The sequence below is a fragment of the Rhinatrema bivittatum genome, chromosome 2, assembly GCF_901001135.1.
Source record: "Rhinatrema bivittatum chromosome 2, aRhiBiv1.1, whole genome shotgun sequence".
In the NCBI taxonomy this organism is placed as follows: Eukaryota; Metazoa; Chordata; class Amphibia; order Gymnophiona; family Rhinatrematidae; genus Rhinatrema; species Rhinatrema bivittatum.
Window position 1 is genome coordinate 742634596 of NC_042616.1, and position 20016 is coordinate 742654611.

At 42.0% G+C, this 20016-nt stretch overlaps 1 protein-coding gene across 1 annotated transcript in view; it reads right to left on the reverse strand.

Annotated features, from left to right (window-relative positions):
• CSMD3 (CUB and Sushi multiple domains 3) overlaps window positions 1–20016 on the reverse strand; it is a 3551396-nt gene that overhangs the window by 1150110 nt on the left and 2381270 nt on the right. The window contains 1 exon segment of the mRNA XM_029591914.1: window positions 7334–7521. Coding sequence (XP_029447774.1) covers window positions 7334–7521 — 188 coding nt within the window.

A 20016-nucleotide genomic window follows, 5' to 3' on the forward strand; every position in this document is an offset into this window, starting at 1 on the left:
GGTCCAGGGGGGCCTCGGGAGACCTTGGGGAGAGATCCAGGGGGGCCTCGGGGAGAGGAGAGATCCAGGGGGGCCTCGGGGAAAGATTTCACAGGCATCACCTGTTCTAAAAAAAAAAACATAAATGGCGCCGATGCCCCTTTGCCCTTACCATGTGACAGGGTATCCGTGCCATTGGCCGGCCCCTGTCACATGGTAGGAGCACTGGATGGCCGGCGCCATCTTTACTCATCAGCCCATAGTATAATATGGGCTGATGAGTAAAGATGGCTGGCGCCATCTTTAAAGATGGCGCCGGCCATCAGCCCGCCATCTTTAAAGAGCGGGAGGGGGGGGTCGATTTAAAGGGTCAGATGTTTTTTGTTTTTTTTTTTTTTGCGGCACGGGCCGCCGTAAAAAAAAAATAGCGATGGGTCGGGTCGGGTCAATTTAAAGGGTCAGGGTGGGTTTAGGGGCTTTTTTGGTATGCCCTATTTAACGATACAATACAAATGCCCCTGACGATAAATCGTGGGCATTTGTATTGTATCGTGCACTCTAACGATTTTGGACGATTTTAAAATTATCTGACGATAATTTTAATCATTCAAAAAAGATTCACATCCCTATCAGGTATGTCATATCCTTGGAACTCTTTGTTCTCTTTTAACCTTATTCCTAGGGATACAGTAATACTCCCACTAATCCCCTCAGCACTGACAAGCAACCTTACTTTCCTGTCTTACTTTTATCTAGTTGTGAATCTAGGAGCTGAAGCCAGGAGGGAAAGAGGCTTGGGTTGCTCATTTTATGATGAATTTTGAAAGAGTTACACAAATAAAAATGTACATGTATATGTGCAAGTATCATGTACTCTCATACATATAATTGTATAAACATCAAACATGTACACATATTTTCTCTTTCATACACATATCAATATGCAAAAATAATGGGCAGTCTAGGGGAATTCTAGGACAGGATCAAGATCTGCATGTATTTGATAAGAGACTTATGTAAGTATATGTGGTAACTTATTCACAGAATTTTACACCTACTATTTATCTCATATAACTGATATCAGATGGATATGTTGTCAATTATTGGTTGGATAGGAGAAGTGGGGGAACTGGAAGAAACCAAAGTTGAAGAACTAGGAGAATTCACTGGAGAAGGACTGGGTAAACTGGTGGAGGAATCAGAAAACTGGTAATTTAATTTGCACCTGCAAGTTTTGAGATATACCAAACTACTTGTTTAAATCAGGGTTTTATGCGACCAGGTATTTTTTTTTGCATGTAAAATATATGCATATATATTTATAAAATAGGTTGGAAAAGTAGGTGCATTCAGTACTTTGAAATATGTTCTTTCAATGCATTGTAGGTATTTGCATGTAAGCATTGTAGTATTTGCTAGAGATGTGCATTCGTTTTTGCCGAATTGGAAAATTGCAACGAAATTGTCCAATTCGGCATGTTTCAGGGAGCCCGAAAAAAATCAGGATTTTCCCATTTTTTCGCAAAAATTTGTTTTTCCGATTAGTGCGCACTAACGGGAGTCAGTGCGCGCTAACTCCCCGTTAGTGCGCACTAACGGGAGTTAGTGCGCACTAACAAAAAGTAACAAAAAGTAACAAAATCTAACGTTTTTTGTTAGTGCGCGCTAACTAAAAATTGATTTTTCGCGAAAAAAAAGACCCGAACTGAAAAAAAACGACATTTTCCATGGCGGCCGAAAAACGAAGAATGACACGAACACAAAAAACGATGCACATCTCTAGTATTTGCATGTGTGTCAACCCCTAACATATGTATATATATATATATATATATATATATATATATATATATATATATATATGTATTTTTTAATCTGCATTTACTTGATATGCACATGTTATAAGACATTGTAGTAGTTCTCCATGCAGCCATATATACATGTGTATGAGTCCATGTGGAGTTCTATGAATTGTATCCTCCCTCTGTGCATAAGCTAATTAACTATCTCAATGCTATGTAAAGTTTATATACTTTTTAGCAATTGCATTTTTTTGGTTAATATTCATGTTAATAGCAGGACAATAGTTACACACATGCTAAAATGTATTACATCACATTTTAAGTGGCATTTTACTGTGCATATTAAATTTTTAGAGACTCCACATAAGCGTTTTTATTAATGTGAGTTTTAATGCATAGGTCCTTTAATGCCCGCTCTGGATTCATGTTGGATCCTTAACCTAGAAGTGATAGTAAATTCACCGTTCAGAGTTGATAATTGCTCTTATTCACCAACATTTTTTTGTCTTTCCTGATATTTTGAAAAGATACTCAGTACCACACATACATTCTAATTATGTAAGTTAAAAGATTAACAACCTGTGTTCAAGTCAGTAAGATTACTGAACATCTAAGTAAACATTCCTTTTGATGTATAATAAGATAGGATCTTTTTCCAAATCAAAATTATCCATATTCAAGAAAACTGTAACAACTGTAAATGCTGTGAAATAAAAATCATGTTCTACCATGTATATAGCAAATGTTGCTTACCTGTAACAGGTGTTCTCACAGGACAGCAGGATGTTAGTCCTCACATATGGGTGACATCATCAGGATGGAGCCCAATCATGGAAAACTTCTGTCAAAGTTTCCAGAACTTTGACTGGCCCCTACTGGGCATGCCCAGCATGGCACTAACCCTGCAGCCAGCAGGGGTCCCCCCTCAGTCTTATTTGAAAGCTACAGGCAGTCCCAAAAAATAAAATAACAAAATGTTGTGAACCCAACACCACAAGGCAGCGGGTGGGTTTCGTGAGGACTAACTTCCTGCTGTCCTGTGAGATCACTTGTTACAGGTAAGCAACATTTGCTTTCTCACAGGACGGTAGTCTGCTCATATGGGTGAGTATTGAGCTGAGGATGTCCAAACATGCACCAAATGTACCCAAAGGCGTGCAACAGGCATAACAACTGGGGTGGAATTTGATAGATGGCGTCCTGAACACCACTGGGCAGGCGGAAGGGTGTTGGTACGTCACGTTGTAAACAGGTTACGATGGACAGATTGGCCGAAGATGTAATCTTGTCTTCCGGCTTTGTCCAAGCAATAGTGGGCTGCAAAAGTGAGGAGGGAACTCCAGGTGGCAGCCCTGCAGATGTCAGGAAGTAGCACCAAATTTAGGTGTGCTACTGAAGTCGCCATGGCCCTCACAGAGTGTGCTTTAACACAGTCTTGAAATGGAATGCCCGCTTGCTGGTAGCAAAAAGATATGCAGTCTACCAACCAGGAGGAGAGAGTCTGTTTACCCACAGGCTTCCCTAACTTGTTTGGGTGGAAAGAGATAAACAATTGAGTGCTTTCCCTGTGGGTCGCTGTATGGTCTAGGTAAAACGCTAGAGCCCGTTTACAGTCAAGGGTATGCAGAGCCTGTTCTCCTGGGTTGGCATGGGGCCTGGGGAAAAAGGTAGGAAGTATGATGGATTGATTAAGATGAAAATCCGAAACTAGCTTAGTCAAGAATTTAGGGTGAGTGCGGAGTACCACCCGGTCCTGCAAGAGTTTAGTGTAAGGTGGATAGGTAACTAGAGCCTGAAATTCACTAACTCTGTGAGCTGAAATGATAGCCAAAAGGAAAATCACTTTCCATGTGAGATATCAAAGTTCACAAGAGTGAAGAGGCTCGAATGGTGGTTTCATGAGCCGATCCAAAACCAGGTTAAGGTCCCAAGAAGGGGGCCGGAGGACATAGTGGAGGCTTGTGGTGAAGCAAGCCCTTCAAAAAACGTGTTACAAGGGGCTGTATTGATATAGAGACATCCCCGACACCTTTATGGAAGGCGGCTACTGCACTGACATGCATTCTAATGTTGAAGTCTTAAGACCTGATGCTGATACATGCCAGAGATAGTCCAGAAATTTCGGGATTAGACAGGAAAAGGGGTCAAGGGACTGAGAAGAGCACCATGACGTGAACCTTTTCCATTTGTAAGAGTAAGCTTTTCTCGTGGAAGGCTTCCATGAAGCAATCAAGACAAAGGAAACTGGCTCAGAAAGGTTAAGTGGTTGAAGGATTAACCTTTCAACATCCATGCCATCAGGTACAAGGCTTGAAGATTGGGATGTCATAGGCACCCGCCGTTTTGAGTGATCAGAAGCGGGTCCTTTCCCAATGGAATGTGCCTGCGAATGGAGAGATCCTGCAGTATTGGAAACCACACTTGGTGTGGCCAGTGAGGTGCTATCAGGATCATGGTTCCCTTGTCCTGACGTAACTTCACAAGAGTCTTCGAGAGAAGAGGAAGTGGAGGGAATGCGTAAAGCAGACTGGTTGCCCAAGAGAGAGAGAATGCATCTCTGGGTTGAGAGTGTTTGCTGCGAATTAGAGAGCAGTAGTTCTCCACTTTGCAAAGAGGTCTATCGGAGTATATCCCCATTGTTGGAAGATGGAGTTCGCTACCGAGGGGTTGAGAGACCACTCGTGCGGTTGAAAGACATGACTCAGCTTATCTGCCAATACATTGTCCACTCCCGGTAACCAGGTGGCCCTGAGGTACATCGAATGGGAGAGAGCTTCCTCCCAAATCTGCACAGCTTCCTGACACAGAAGGAAGGAGCCTGTGCCTCCCTGTTTGTTGATGTACCACATTGTCACCTGGTTGTCCGTCTGAATCAGGATGACTTGATTTGAGAGACAATCCTGAAAGGCCCTGAGAGCATATCTGATTGTCGAAGTTCCAGGAAATTTATTTGGTGTTTGGCTTCCTCTGGAAACCAAGAGCCTTGTGTCTGCAGACTGGCTACATCAGCTCCCCACCCGAGGTTGGAAGCATTGGTGGTGAGAATAATTTGAGGATTTGGAGCCTGGAAGGGCAATCCCTGGAGGAGATTGGTCTGATTTTTCCACCAGGCGAGAGACAGACGGAGTGAGTCGGTTATGCGGACAATGGATGATAGAGGCTGAATAGCTTGAGTCCATTGAGACCTCAGTGTCCAGTGCATGAGTCTCATGGCCAAGCAGGCCATTGATGTGACATGGACTGTGGACACCATGTGTCCGAGGAAGACAAGAAATTGGCGTGCAGTTGCGGAGTGCTGAGACTGCAGCTGGTGAGCAAGGGATGCAAGAGTCAGAGCTCGTTGTCAAGGTAGGAAATCCTTTGCCTGTAAGGTGTCCAAGTCTGCCCCAATAAATGATAAGGTTTGAGATGGGACTAAGTAGGATTTGTTGTAATTGATGAGAAATCCTAGTGAAATCAGAGTGTGTAAGGTTAGATTGAGGGACGACAGCACAGATTGCTGAGTGGGAGCCCTGGTTAACCAATTGTCCAGGTAGGGGTAGATGTGAACACCTTGGGTTCTGAGGAAGGCTGCGACAACTACAAGGCATTTTGTGAAGACTCGTGGCGCAGATGCTAGGCCGAATGGGAGCACTCGATATTGATAATGCTTGGGGCCTACTAGAAACCTCAGGTACTTGCGATGAGCTGGAGTTATCACAATGTGGGAGTATGTGTCCTGGAGGTCCAGAGAGCAGAGCCAGTCTCCTCTTTGTAGAAGAGATAGAAGTGATCCCAAGGTGACCGAACTTTTCTCGTTGAAGGTACTTGTTGAGTGCCCGTAGGTCTAGAATAGGACGGACACCTCCCGATTATTTTGGAATTAAGAAGTACCGGGAATAGAACCCTAGGCCTTACTGAGAGTATGGAACGGGTTCTATTGCTCTTGACAGGAGAAGGAGGAAAACCTCTTGATCCAGAAGAATGGAGTGGTCGGATGTTCTCCATGTCTGTAGAGGTGGGGAGTCCGGTGGCAGGGCTAGAAAGTTCAGATGGTAACCCTGAGCAATGATCGCCAGTACCCATTGGTCGGATGTGATTGGATGCCACATGTTGTCGAAGTGGCACAATCGACCTCCCACTGGTATGTGTGACAGAGGAATGTGGCTGCTGCTCTCTAAGTGAAAGTCAAAAACCTGAAGCAGGTCCTGGTTGAGGAGCTGCTTGTGGTTTTTGTTTCCGGGCTTGACGAGACCGTGGTTTTTGATAAGGTCTCATAGCACGGGATCTGGATGGTGGCGGGTAAGACTTCTTCGGGCAGAAGAATGACTTCTTAGAGTCCTTTCTGAAGGGCTGTTTTGAAGAGAAGTCAGAAGGCATCAAAGAGAGCTGTCTTAGGGTCTCATGATGGTCTTTTAATTCTGCTACTGTCCGTTGAATCTGCTCGCCAGATTATCTCTGAAACAAGGCAAGTCGGATAACCGGTCTTGTACTTCCAGACTTAGGTCAGAAGACTTGAGCCAGGCCCACTGCCTCGCTGAGATGGCAGCTGCAGACACTCTGGTAGAAGTGTCAAAAATGTCATAAGGATTTCTAATCTCATGCTTGCCTGCCTCAAAACCCTTGTTGACTTTGGTTTGTAATTGTTCTTGAAATTGTTGAGGCAGGGAGAAGTCCTGTATCTGCTTAAAAATGACCCTGTTATATTGGGTCATATAGAGCTGATAGGCATCAGTTCAGGAGAAGAGCATGGCCCCTTGGAATACTCGGCGACCAATGTTGTCTAGGAACTTCTGTTCCTTTCCAGGAGGAACAGAGGAGTGAGGCTTTGACCTCTTTGCCCTTTTATGTACAGACTCTACAATGACCGAGTGGTGATCAAGCTGAGATTTTTGGAAACCTGGGGCTGACTGTACTAGATAGGTGGTGTCAGCTTTCCTATGTACTGAAGCAACTGATCCAGGATGTTCCCAGGGCCAAACTCGATGGTAATCGATGGGAAACAGGTAAAAACTTACTGGAGTACTGCAGACTGAGAAAAGTTAGAGTAGGGACCCCTGTGAGGCAATTTAACTTTTAGTAATTCCGTGAGGAAAATTCCTGTCAGGAATCTCTTCAGAGCTCCTTTACCATAAGGCTACTGCTGCGCAGAAAAAAGAAGACTGAAGGGGGACCCCTGCTGGCTGCAGGGCATGCCCAGTAGGAACCAGTCAAAGTTCTGGGCTCCATCCTGATGATGTCACCCATATGTGAGGACTACCATTCTGCTTGTCTCGTGAGAAATATAGGGACTTTTGTGTTCAGTTTTTAATTCACTTTTTCCTGAGAATTTATCATCATTTATTTCAACATGACAAAAATGATATTTACCCTGAAAAATGATGACTTGTTTTCCTTTGATTTATCATATTTTTGTTTTTGTTCTACTGAACTCTGAAAAATTTCCAGGAAAAATAAATGAAAAACTGAAAATGAAGGTCTCTACACATACAGATTTGCCACATTAATAAATCTTTGTTTACTGTAATATATATGAAAGTATAATAGAGGATATTAAAAGCCATGGATTTTACCTTTGTACTCCAGGTGGAAACCTGTAAAGCTAACAGAACCATCACTTCGAAAAGCCAAGTTCATTGTGTTGGAACTACTTTCTATCCTTTCTGGTAACTTGCTATCTTGGAAACTTCCAATCAGAGGGCTATTGCTGTCTGGTCCATCATATATATAGAGGAAGTCATAGTTTGGTTCTATACTGAAACTGTAAAAAATGAAACAGAAAAAAAATGGAATTAGATCACAAAATGTATTTTATGTTATTGTCTAATGAACTTATACACACAACCTGCAGCACTATATAAAATTATCTCATAATGTATTTATATGATAAGAAATATATTTAAAGTTCCTAAAAGACAATAATTATAATAAGTAGCAGCTGCATAATAAAATGCATAGAGGTCTATGAATTAACATGCATGTTAAGTCAATTTTGCAGGTACTACAATACTATACAGTGAGGGGTGGATTTTAAGACCCGTGTGTGCAGTTTGTGGATCGTGCACATGGATGGGCCAATTTTATAACATGTGCGTGTCGCTGCACACATTTTATAATATATGATATCTGTGCGCACATGTGGACTGGATTTTAACATCCATGTACGCATGTGTGGGCAGACCATGACTCAAGCTCATAGGGGTTTTAAAAGCAACATGTGATGGCGCAAGTAGGGCTTCCCCAGTTCCCTCCCAGTTCACTCAAATTAAGGATTGGACAGGGAGGGAACTTCCCTATACCCCTATCTAAACTTCCTACCTTTTCCCTTCTCCTCCCCAACCCTTATACCCTATCTAACTATTATCCAAATAAGTTTAACTGGCTAACTTTAGGACAGACATAAGGATCGACCAGACTTAGTTGGAAAAGTTATCCAGCTAACTCTGAATATCTGAATAGCCTATCTGGCTAAGATGGCTCCTCTCCGAAACATTCTCATTATACCTATCATTTGGCTGGCTAACTATTTAGCCAGATAACTAGTTATCCATCTAGGCAGCAGCCGTTCAGTGGGGCCAGATATTCAGTTGTAGCTACTTATTTCAATGAGACCTAAATTATGCAGCTAAGTAGTGTTGAATGTTGCCTTCTATAGGATCTTATAGTTGTCTTACTAACACGGTCATTCATCAAATCATGCTAGAGCCTTATCACGGGTGTTTGGGGCCTAATGTCCACAATAACACCATAACAAATAACTCATCGCGAGACACATATGCAAATTTTTAAATGTTTACCAAATGGGAGGGGTTTAGTGGAGTTAGGGTGGAATAAATTAAAATGAGGGGTGCTTAGCATTGCGTGCAATAGTGTAACACACGTTTTAATGCCGGAAATAACCACACCTTTTTTTCTTCTGTTATGCTCTGCGATATACAAGAAACAGAATTTGAGCTAAAAGTTGCAAATCCCATTTCAGAGAGAGAGAGCCCCTCTAGGGAGGCACACATATTAGTTTTATCCCAATAAAATACAGAGGATGGTATTTTGATTATGACATGTTGACGCCTATCTCTTCATTATGCCTTCACTTCCATGATATGCAGAGTGAGACATATGAACAGCATAGTACACCTCAGTGAAGATTTGATGTCATTTGGAGTGATGAAAGTCACACAAAGATGATATTTCTACAATGTTCTCTTACCCTAGCTTGATGGAAACTCTACCAGGGCACTATCAAGCTAGGGTGAGAGAACACTGTAGAAATCTCATCTTTGTGTGACTTTCCTCACTCCAAATGACATGAAATCTTCACTGAGGTGTACTATGCTGTTTGTATGTCTCACTCTGCATGTAAAACTGGCCCCCAAAACCCTGCACCACTCTGAAAACCTCACCATGAGTTACTAGCTGGCCCTCCTATAGTAATATAAATAGTTGACTAATATGTCTCTCTCTCTCTCTCTTTTTCTTTCATTAAATATTTATCACAAATTCCATTACAGCCATTTCAGGTACATCGCACAGCTTAACGCCTGCAAAAAAGGTAGTTATTTCTAGTGTTAACAGCATGCAATAGTGTGCATTACGCTGTCGCACAGTGCAATAATAGACCCTCATTTTCATTAAGTCTGCTCAATCTCCTCCCCAATCCTGCCCCTTTGAATACATTTGCCAAATTTGCATTCGTGCTGCATGCTGCAATATATATCGCATGCGTTATGGTGTTATGGCAGGCTTTAATGCCATAATGCACTTTGATGAATGACCCTGAACATTTCTTCACTGTGATCTTCAGAGTCTTCCTCAAGTGCAGTGGATATTTCTAAATGCACATCTGGTGCATTTGTCAGGGTTGGTATAAAATCAAGGTTTTGATCAATATTAACACACTCTTCAATTTCAGTCTCTTTAACTTTAATGGCAGGGTCTGTGGGGCCAGCATTTTAAAGGACATCACAAATCTAAAGTTCTTTTCTCTGTCAAATTGAAACCTTCAAATTCTTCTTCAGATCACTCCACAAAACCCACACAAAAATTTGCTGTCCACAAATTTTTCCAAGCCTTCCATAAAGTTTTACTTCTTAAAGAGGACCAGGAATGTGCAACATTGAAAATTGCACTAATAGTTTCTGTGACTGAAATTTTTAGATTTCCTTCATAGTTGAGCAGCTTTCTCATAAAATCCTTCTGCAGATGGATTTCATGTTTTCTATAATTCCCTGCTCCAGTAGCTGTATAAGTGAGGTTACATATTGAGGAAGGAAGATAGTAAAAATATTTCCAGCCACTAACTCTGATTCAGGAATGTGAGCTCAATGGTTATGTAAAATCAGAATATGTTTTATGATTTCTAGCTTTATGAGTTCCTTTTGAAGCAGTTTCACTGCAGGCATAAAGACATGGTGAAACCAGTTGAAAAATATTTCCTCAGTCATCAGTGCATTGGGTTATGCCTTGTATTAAACAGGTAAATGAATGACACCCTTGAATGCTCTTGGTTGCCTGAATGTTCCCACTACTCGACACTATGCATACCTGCTGCATTTGCACTTGTAAGCACAATCATCTGCATATTTATTAAATTTTGTGTTTGTTTTTCAATTCACACTGAAAAATTAGTGTGCACTAAATCAAAATAGTTTGCACTTCTAAAAACAAAAATTAAACAAAAATAAGAAAAACCCAATCAGAATAAAAAATTGAAACAAACCAAAAAAGAAAATGATTATTTTCTGGCTGCACATTCCTAATGCCCTTTGTTCTGCTTTATACCAGCTGCTTCAACTTCCCCCTGCACCATGAAAAAGGCCAGTTAAATAGGTATTAGGGATGTGCATTCATTTAAAATGATATAGTCAATATCAACATTGTCAACAACATTGTCTATATTGATTCATTTTGATATAAACAAATAACAAAAGAAAAAACCACCAAAATTTGTTTTAACTTTTGTTTTGTGTTAGAGTGAACTAACTGGATTTAGTGTGCATGGGGACGATAAGTTTGTAACAGCTGCACTTGCACACATGTATATGCGTTTGCTGGCTCACATCCAGAGATGCACCATTCTTATAGAAACATATAGAAACATAGAAATGACAGCAGAAGAAGACCAATGGCCCATCCAGTCTGCCCAGCAAGCTTTCACACTTTTTTTTTCCTCATACTTATATGTTACTCTTGGCCCTTAGTAACCTTTTGGTTCTGTTTCCCTTCCCCCCTTCCATTAATGTAGAGAGCAGTGCTGGAACTGCATCTAAGTGAAATATCTAGCTTAATTAGTTAGGGATAATAACCACCGCAATAAGCAAGCTACACCCATGCTTGTCTACCCCGACTATGTAATTCAGTCCTTGTTGGTTGTTGTCTGTATATAGATCCACTTTTCTTCATTCCCCCCTGCCATTGAAGCAGAGAGCTATGTTGCATATGCATTGAAAGTTAAGTATCAGACTTTCTCCCTTGCAATTGAAGCAGAGAGTAATATGCATTGAAAGTGAAGTATCAGACTTACTCCCCTGCCATTGAAGCAAAGAGCTCTGCTGGATATGCATCGAAAGTGAAGTATCAGGCTTATTTGGTTTGGAGTAGTATCTGCTGTAACAAGCAAGCTACTCCCTGCTTTTTTGTGAATGGAAATCCTTTTTTTTTCCCCACATTACCTCTTGCCGTTGAAGCTTAGAGCAATATTGGAGTCGCATTACCTGTGTTTGTTTATTGAATAAGGGTATTATCTCCGGTAGTAGCCGTCATTCCCGCAAGCCACCCACTCTTCATACACATCCTCTAGACTTTATGTATCTATAATGTATGTGCGTATATGTATGTATGTTATAAAAAAGCCTGAACACACATACATGTGCGTACAATTTAAAATGTATGCATGCATATGCGCACAAAAGCTGTGTCTTCCACGTAAGAGGTGGAATTTTATAAGTGACGTGTGCAGACACCATACCCAGTTTTCCCAGCTTGTTACCAGTTCCCCCAGTTTAGGGATAGAATTTCCAAACATCCTAAATTTATTACCCTCCTTTTCCCCCTTTTAGCCCCAACCCTTAAAACTCTGCTGACTAACCTAGTTTTTGTACTCACAGGCCATCCATAGCAGTAGTAAACTTACGCAGCAGTTGACCGCAGAGTGCACCTGTGTGCGTATTTATGCACACATCTCTTGGCCCTCCCCCAACATGCTCATGCCTCATCCAAAGCACGCCCTTGCCCCTCCACTTTTTTTGAACTTTTGACTTGTGTGTGTACTGAGAAATGCACATGAAAGCTGGCTCCTTTCAAAATCTGTGCAGCGCACGCCGGCCCAACTTGTGTGCATATCTCCCGGCATTAGCACATGGTGAGATTTTAAAATTCACCTATAACTGGATTTAATTCACACTAACTGGATTTAGTCTACACTAACTGGACATGGATTTAGTGTGCATTAAGTCCAGTTAGCACATGTTAACCACAAAATTAAGGAAAAATGAAAAAATAAAACCAACCATTTTAAAAACAAAATTAAGCAAAAAACACATAAAATGAATATGACATTAAAAAAAAAAAACATTTCACACCCCTAATAGGTATTATAAGTTTGCTTTAATCCATGTTCCTCTACAATCTTCCCCTGAAAATGCTCAATATATTTCAGCTTTCTCATGATCAGTAATTATTTTTTCTGTTCACACATGAAGCCTGTGGGTTTTAATAATTTCTGTTTGTTGAAAGAAGTATTTTTCCATTTTGATCGGCATTGAGTAAAAAATGGAGCTCCCTCCAAATGTTTTAAGGAAACCATTTATGCAATACCTTAACTTTATATTCCAGCTTTGGTTTATGCAGTGAAGAGCACTGATCAATTGCTTTGCTTATCTCAGAATTTGTCACAAACTGTAGTAACACTGTATTTTGATGTCATATATTGTAGATACATTAAATATTTATGTATCGATTTTTCCTGTTTTCTCCCTTCTCCAAGCAATGAGGTCCAATTTTTGCATCATTGTCAATACAACATACTTTTACTTCTCTCCTCCTCTTGCAAATGCTGTGCTGGTAGCCATAGTTAAATGACTGGTGAGATTTGTACACTTTTTCTAGCAAAAAAATGTTCTGGTGCTGAGATTTGATGGGGAGTTCTCTTTGCAAACCCCCTGAATATCAGCCTACCTCCAATGTTCTATCTCACTCTAATGCCCTCCCTTCCTCGGTGCTCTCCTTCCCATTCCCATGCTATCTGTCCCCCCTCAAATGTTCTCTCTTCCGCCTGCTCTTCTTTACTCTTCTCCGTGCTCTCTCTTCCACCAGTTCTCTTCCATTTTTAACTTTATATTTTGACTAGAAGTTGATTGGCATCAATCCCAGTGATCTTCCCTCACGCAACTCAGTGTAGTAAGGCAGGGAAGTAAAGTAGCATCTGCATGCATGCTCCCTGCACCACAGAAGTCCCCATTCCCATGCAATAGCACAGCAACAAAAAAAAAATTGTGCTGCAGATGCCAGTTAATTGAGTTCTCTGGTTGGTTGAGTCGCAGATAAATGGGGGTTTAATGTAATTGGCTTTATGTGTGCCATGATGAAGCACGTGGCACTCTTAGCCCATGGTGTCACTTGCTTCCTCTGGGTAATTTTATATTTTTCCTAAAGAACTTTATTAATGTTATATAAAATAATAAGATTGCAGTGATATGATTATATCTGCTTTACAAGTACAGATAGTTGAAACAAATAAATAAAAGTAGCAACCTAGGGTAAATATCTCAAACAGAAAACAGTAATTTAGATAACTTCCTTTGTCTGTTACCTGAGCTACCAGTAGTAATAAAAAATTAGATAAACTGTCTTTAGCATTGTAGATTATTTAAACAATTACTTGGCAAGTTTATTTGTTGTATATTAAAAATATTTAAAACCACTTACCTAAATTTAGTACAATATGCTAGGGATGTGCAGAGCAAAATTTTATGTTCATATTTTTTATGTCCGAAAGGGGGTCCCACTTGCGGCCAATATGGACATAAAAAAAATCCAATGAGTTGGGTATATGTACATATGTGCAAAAAAAAAATTTAAACCCCCTCACCCTCCTTAATCCCCCCCCCAGACTTACCACAACTCCCTGGTGATCGAGCGAGGAGTGAGGACGTCATTTCTGCAATCCTTGGCGAGAAGCATGTGACGTCGGTGGCACGTCGAGTGACGCGGCGTCACGTGATTCCCGGCAAGTTCGCGCCGGACGGCTCGTTCGGCCCAAAAAGAACTTTTGGCCAGCTTGGGGGGGCCTCCTGACCCCCCCAAGCTGGCCAAAAGTTCTTTTTGGGCCGAACGAGCCGTCCGGCGCGAACGAGCCGGGAATCACGTGACGCCGACGTCACGTGATTCCCGGCAAGTTCGCGCCGGACGGCTCGTTCGGCCCAAAAAGAACTTTTGGCCAGCTTGGGGGGGCCTCCTGACCCCCCCAAGCTGGCCAAAAGTTCTTTTTGGGCCGAACGAGCCGTCCGGCGCGAACGAGCCGGGAATCACGTGACGCCGGCGTCACTCGACGTGCCGCCGACGTCACATGCTTCTCGCCAAGGATTGCAGAAATGGCGTCCTCACTCCTCGCTCGATCACCAGGGAGTTGTGGTAAGTCTGGGGGGGGGATTAAGGAGGGTGAGGGGGTTTAAATTTTTATTTTGGCTCAACAATCGCGATTTCCCACATATCGAACATATCTATGTTCGATATGTGGGAAATCCGATCGTTTATGTCGAATCAATTTTTTAAGTAAAAAAAAAATATGAGTTGCGTTTTACTAATGCGGTCAATCCGAATGCACACCCCTACAATATGCCTTATTTCACTGCTAAAACAAATGACTCATGAGAGATTTAGAAACATAACGGATGGCAAAATACTTACAACTACATGATACCCAAACTAATTATTTCCTGATAAACTGATTATTATTTTAATTAGCAATCTGCTGTCAGTCTTTAAGTAGAGGTCAAACTATAATTAAGATGGAAGCAAACGTATGAAACACAGAAGTAATTAGCAATAAGAAAGTAGTCTATACCTTGACACAAAAGGTTATTGGAGGTGAATCATCTAGAAATGAAGAACAGTTTTTACAACACATGTGCAATCTCTAAATGAGTTCTGGTAATGATAACTTTTTCCTTACTAAGAAACAGAGACCTAGATTCATCATTTTGCTCTAAATTTCGCATGAATAGCACCTGTATTAAAAAAAAAAAAGGGGGGGGCATGGTTAGGAAACTTTTTGAGGTACTGCAATGTGTGCTAAATGTATTGGACCTGCAATATTTTCACATAGCAAGCTGAGAAGTGCCCTGACAAGAGAGACAGAGAAAGAGAGAGAGAGAGAGAGAAAAAAAAAAAGACTTTTTAGCAGGCTCTCAGATAAGTAAACTATCTGAGATGTGCTTCGTTTTTTTCTACCGGGTCGTTTTTCGGTTCGGATACTTCGTGGTACAATTCGGGTTTTCTCGTTTCGTTTTTCGAAAAACGAAACAAGGAAACCCGAAACCAGGCCAAAAAATGAATCGGGAAACGAAGCTAAAAAAAAAACCCACCCCAAGCATTTAAAAGAATTTTCAAGCATTTTCGTACATATATACAACCCCCCCCCCATCCCAATCCCTCCCCAAGACTTACGAACATCCCTGGTGGTCCAGCGGGGTCCCGGGTGCCAATTGATCCTTCGTGCCCATGTGCGCTATTGCCAGGCTTGCTCAAAATGGTGCCGACTGCCGACTGCCGAATAGCCTCTGAACTACCATGTCACAGGGGCTACCAGCGCCATTGGTCAGCCCCTGTCACATGGCCATTGGCGCCATCTTGTGCTCCTGTCATGTGACTGGAGCTGACCAATGGCACCATTTTGATTACTGGCAGCCGACAACGAAATCGCTCCCGGACCCCCGCTGGACCCCCAGGGATTATTGGCAAGCCTTGGGGGGTCAGGAGCCCCCTCCTGACCCCCCCAAGGCTTGCCAATAATCCCTGGGGGTCCAGCAGGGGTCCGGGAGCGATTTCGTTGTTGGCTGCCAGTAATCAAAATGGCGCCGATAGCCTTTGCCCATACTATGTCACAGAGGCTTTCGGCGCCATTGGTCAGCTCCAGTCACATGACAGGAGCACAAGATGGCGCCGATGGCCATGTGACAGGGGCTGACCAATGGCGCCGGTAGCCCCTTTGACATGGTAGTTCAGGCTATTCGGCACCATTTTGAGCAAGCCTGGCAATAGCGCACAACATGGGCACGAAGGATCAAATGGCACCCGGGACCCCACTGGACCACCAGGGATGTTCGTAAGTCTTGGGGAGGGATCGGGATCAAGGGGGGGGGGGGTGTTGTATTATAGTTAATTTAAATGTTTGGGGTGGTTTTTAATTTTAAAAAAAAAATGTGTGCCCCTCTCCCCAGGCAAACCCGAAAAACAAAATTTCCCCAAAATTCGGGGAAAATTCTTTTCGGGTTTCGGGTCCTCCGAAACCACAACAAATTAGGAAATTTCGTGTAATTTCCTAATTCGGGCGAAAAACGAACCACATCTCTACTATCTATACTACTGTAAGAAGGGCAACTAGTAACTCGGGGTGAGGTTTTGGTGGTGGGCCAGGTTTTGGGGGGCATTTTCACATGCACAGTCAGAGGTACGAAAAGCACAGTAGTCAACAGTGAAGGTTTTATATGATTTGAAGTGATGAAATGTACACAAAGATGAGATTTGTACATTGTACTCTCTACCCAGTTGATAGCAGCTAGGTAGAGAGTGCATCAAGCTAGGTTGAGAGTACATTGTACAAATCTCATCTTTTTATACCTTCCATTAATCCAAATTACATAAAATCTGTACTGATGGTAACTGTGCTGTTTGTACCTCTGACTGTGCATGTAAAAATGCCCCCAAAACCTAGCTCACCACGAAAACCTCACCCCGAGTTCAGAATGCACCCTCTTATAGTGGTATAAAACGTTGACTACAATATGGGTACCATCTTTTTCTCTCCCTTTCTCTCTCTCTTTTCTCTTTTTTTCTCCCCTCCCCCTGGTCTAAACAGGATTTACATTATTTATCTCAAATCCTTGTTCGGCCTTAACACACAGATATCGTAGGCATAATGCCAGTAAAAAATTTGCAGTTATTTCCAGCATTAAATCCTATGATAGTGTGTGTTATGTTATTGCATGAAAAGTTAAGCACCCTCATTTTTATTTACTCTGCCCAAACTCCTTCCACTTGACTACATTTTTCAGATTTGCATATGCATCTTGCGATGCATTATTTATTGCATGAATTATGGGGTAATTGTGGGTGTTAGAGCCCTAACACCTGCGATAAGGCCCTAATGCGATTTGAAAAATGACATCCATAGTTTCTAAAATTTTGTGTTTTTTTTATTTTTTATTTAGTACCTCCTTTTTTGAGTTAGTGCACACTATTATAACTCACTGTGGAGGTACACATATAAATGTTGGATAATATCATAGCAAATTTCAAAAGACATTTACCTGCATCAAGAACACTTATTTAGGTAATCATATGGACAATTCAATGACGTTTAGGGTAGAATTTTTAAAAAGCACACTTACATGGGTAAAGTGCATTTATACATACTTTAAGCATATAGATACTTTTTGAAATCAGACCCATAATATGTAGTAACTTAAATAATGTTCACTAAAATAAACTTAGCATGCACTAACTCAAAATAGTGCACCATTGCAAAATAGTGCACCATTGCAAGTTACGCCTGCTTGAAGCAGGCGTAACTTGCGTGCGCCGCCCCGGCATCCCCCGGCACAGGCTGCAGTGCCGGGGGACTCAGGACCGCCCTCCCAGCCCGCCCTTGAACCGTTGCCACGCCCATGGACCCGCCCCGGACCAACCCCTGCCCCCAGACACACACCCCTGGACACACCCCCACCCCTTTTAGGAAGCCCTGGGATTTACGCTCGTCCCGGGGCTTTGTGCACGCCGGCGGCCTATGCAAAATAGGCGCGCCGGCGCGCGAGTGCTCTGCACGTGTAAATCCGTGCCAGGCTTATTTTCAAAAGGCTCGGCGGCACGCGTAAAGCCCCGGAACACACGTATGTCCCAGGGCTTTTCTAAATGGGCGGACAGGGGGCGGGATGGGAGAGAGACAGGGCGTGGCAGGTGGTCCGTGGACATGGCATGGTGGTCTGGGGTGGGGTGGGAGGCGTGGCCAATGACTGAGGCACAGTGGCTGTGCCGGGGGATCTCACACTTGCAGTTGGCAGGCTCGCTCAAGTTATGCCTGCCTCTGGCAGGTGTACCTCGAGAAATAAAAGTATGTTGGGTTTTTTTTGGGCTGGGGCGGGACAGGTAGGAAAAGGGAGGGAAAGTTGGGGGGGTGGGGAAGGAAATTTCCCTCCGAGGCCTCCCGATTTCAGAGCATCCACGAAGGGAAAGGGGAAAACCAGCTGGTCTCCCCGAGAGCTCGGTGCACGCAAGGTGTACTAGTTTGCCCCCCCGTTGTGCATGCCAACTCCTGATTTTATAACATGCACGTGGCTGCACGCACATGTTATACAATCAGGCATACATTTGTGCACACTGGGTTGCGCGCACAAATGTACGCCCGCACGTATGTTATAAAATCTGACTCACTATGTGCAGAAAGAGGGTGCTGAACAGTCAGCACCCACTTTCTTAACATGCTCCAAGGTTCCTCCCTTGGGGGGTACCATTCCCCGTCTATACCACTCCCTCCCCAACCCCTATTTGAAATCTTTGGAGATGCGTACACTACAGTAGGTACGTGTGCATCCAGGCGGCTTTTAAAATCTACTTCTAAATGAAAAGTTTAAAAAATTAAAAAAATCTTACAAAACAAAATAGGGAGGAAACAAAACAAAACAAACCTTTTATCTTTTTCACTATATAAAAAGAAATACTGAAAACCTAGCACCAAAAAAGTTAGATTCATAAAAATATCACTTCTACATTGCCCTCCACAGCAGTGGAAGTAGCATACAACTTTGTGAGCCAAAAGAGGTTATAACAGCATATATTCTTTACTAGGAAAGAGGAGGGAGAACATGATAATATATCTTATAGATATTACACATATCTATGTATCTATCTATAAATGATAGGACTTTAATTGAGCATTGTGTAATTTCTGCACATGTGCGGCACTGTGATGCGGCACTGTGATGTGATGCGGCACTGTGATGTGATGCGGCACTGTGATGCAACCCACTTACAACACACCTGTAGGGAAAGCCTCCCGCGTGGATGCACTAATTCTTTAGTTCATGCATTACTGATATCTAAACACATAAACATTGGTCACTGTTCAGCTCATCATTTATTTTTAGTTATCTCCACATGAATCCACGTTATTTGACAGCCCACCTGTTTGATTGTTCCACTTGTGGATGCATTAATTCTGTAGCCCATGCATTACTCATAACCAGGCACATAAACATTGGTCCCTGATACCTGTATATCCCAAATTAACACATCATTTATTCTTAGTTATTCTCTACATGTTTCACGTATCATAACGAGTTACTGTTGTCTTTACATATATATTTTATACTATTCTATTTATTATTTATTTTATTTCAAGTTAGTTATTTACACCATTATCTATTTTATTACATGTTATTTACTATATAGATTCTCGTCATTTGATGAGTCACTGTTGTTTATTTAATATTTATTCTCATGTTCTGAAACTCCGTTTATTGTAACGCCTCACCGCGATTGTTTTGTTTTATGTAAACCGACCTGATTTGATATTTGTATCGAGAACGTCGGTATATAAAAATGCTAAATAAATAAATAAATAAATAAATAAATAACCTACAGATGGGGAACTAGCTGCAACAACAGGCAGAATCAGCACCACAGAGGAGGGGCCAGGTGAGAGAAGGTAATTTTTTTGCCAGCAGCAGAAAACTGGTTGAATTTCCAAGGTGACACCAGTAGTAGCAGAGGTGTGGTAGCAGTATGAAGGCTGGTGAGTTTCCGAGACCCTCTCAGCCGAAGAAGAGGAATGTGATGGTGGCAGTGGACATGCTGGTTTATGTGGATGGTTTATGTTTAAGTTTATTTTTTTTCTTGATTAATTGCTTCTGATTTCATTTGCAAAACCAGAGCGATTAGCAATAAAATTTAATAAAACTAAAACTGACAATGAAAATAAACCATAATAAAACAAGAAAGAAAAACTAAATAAATGTACAATAAAAATTCATAATGCTAACATTGG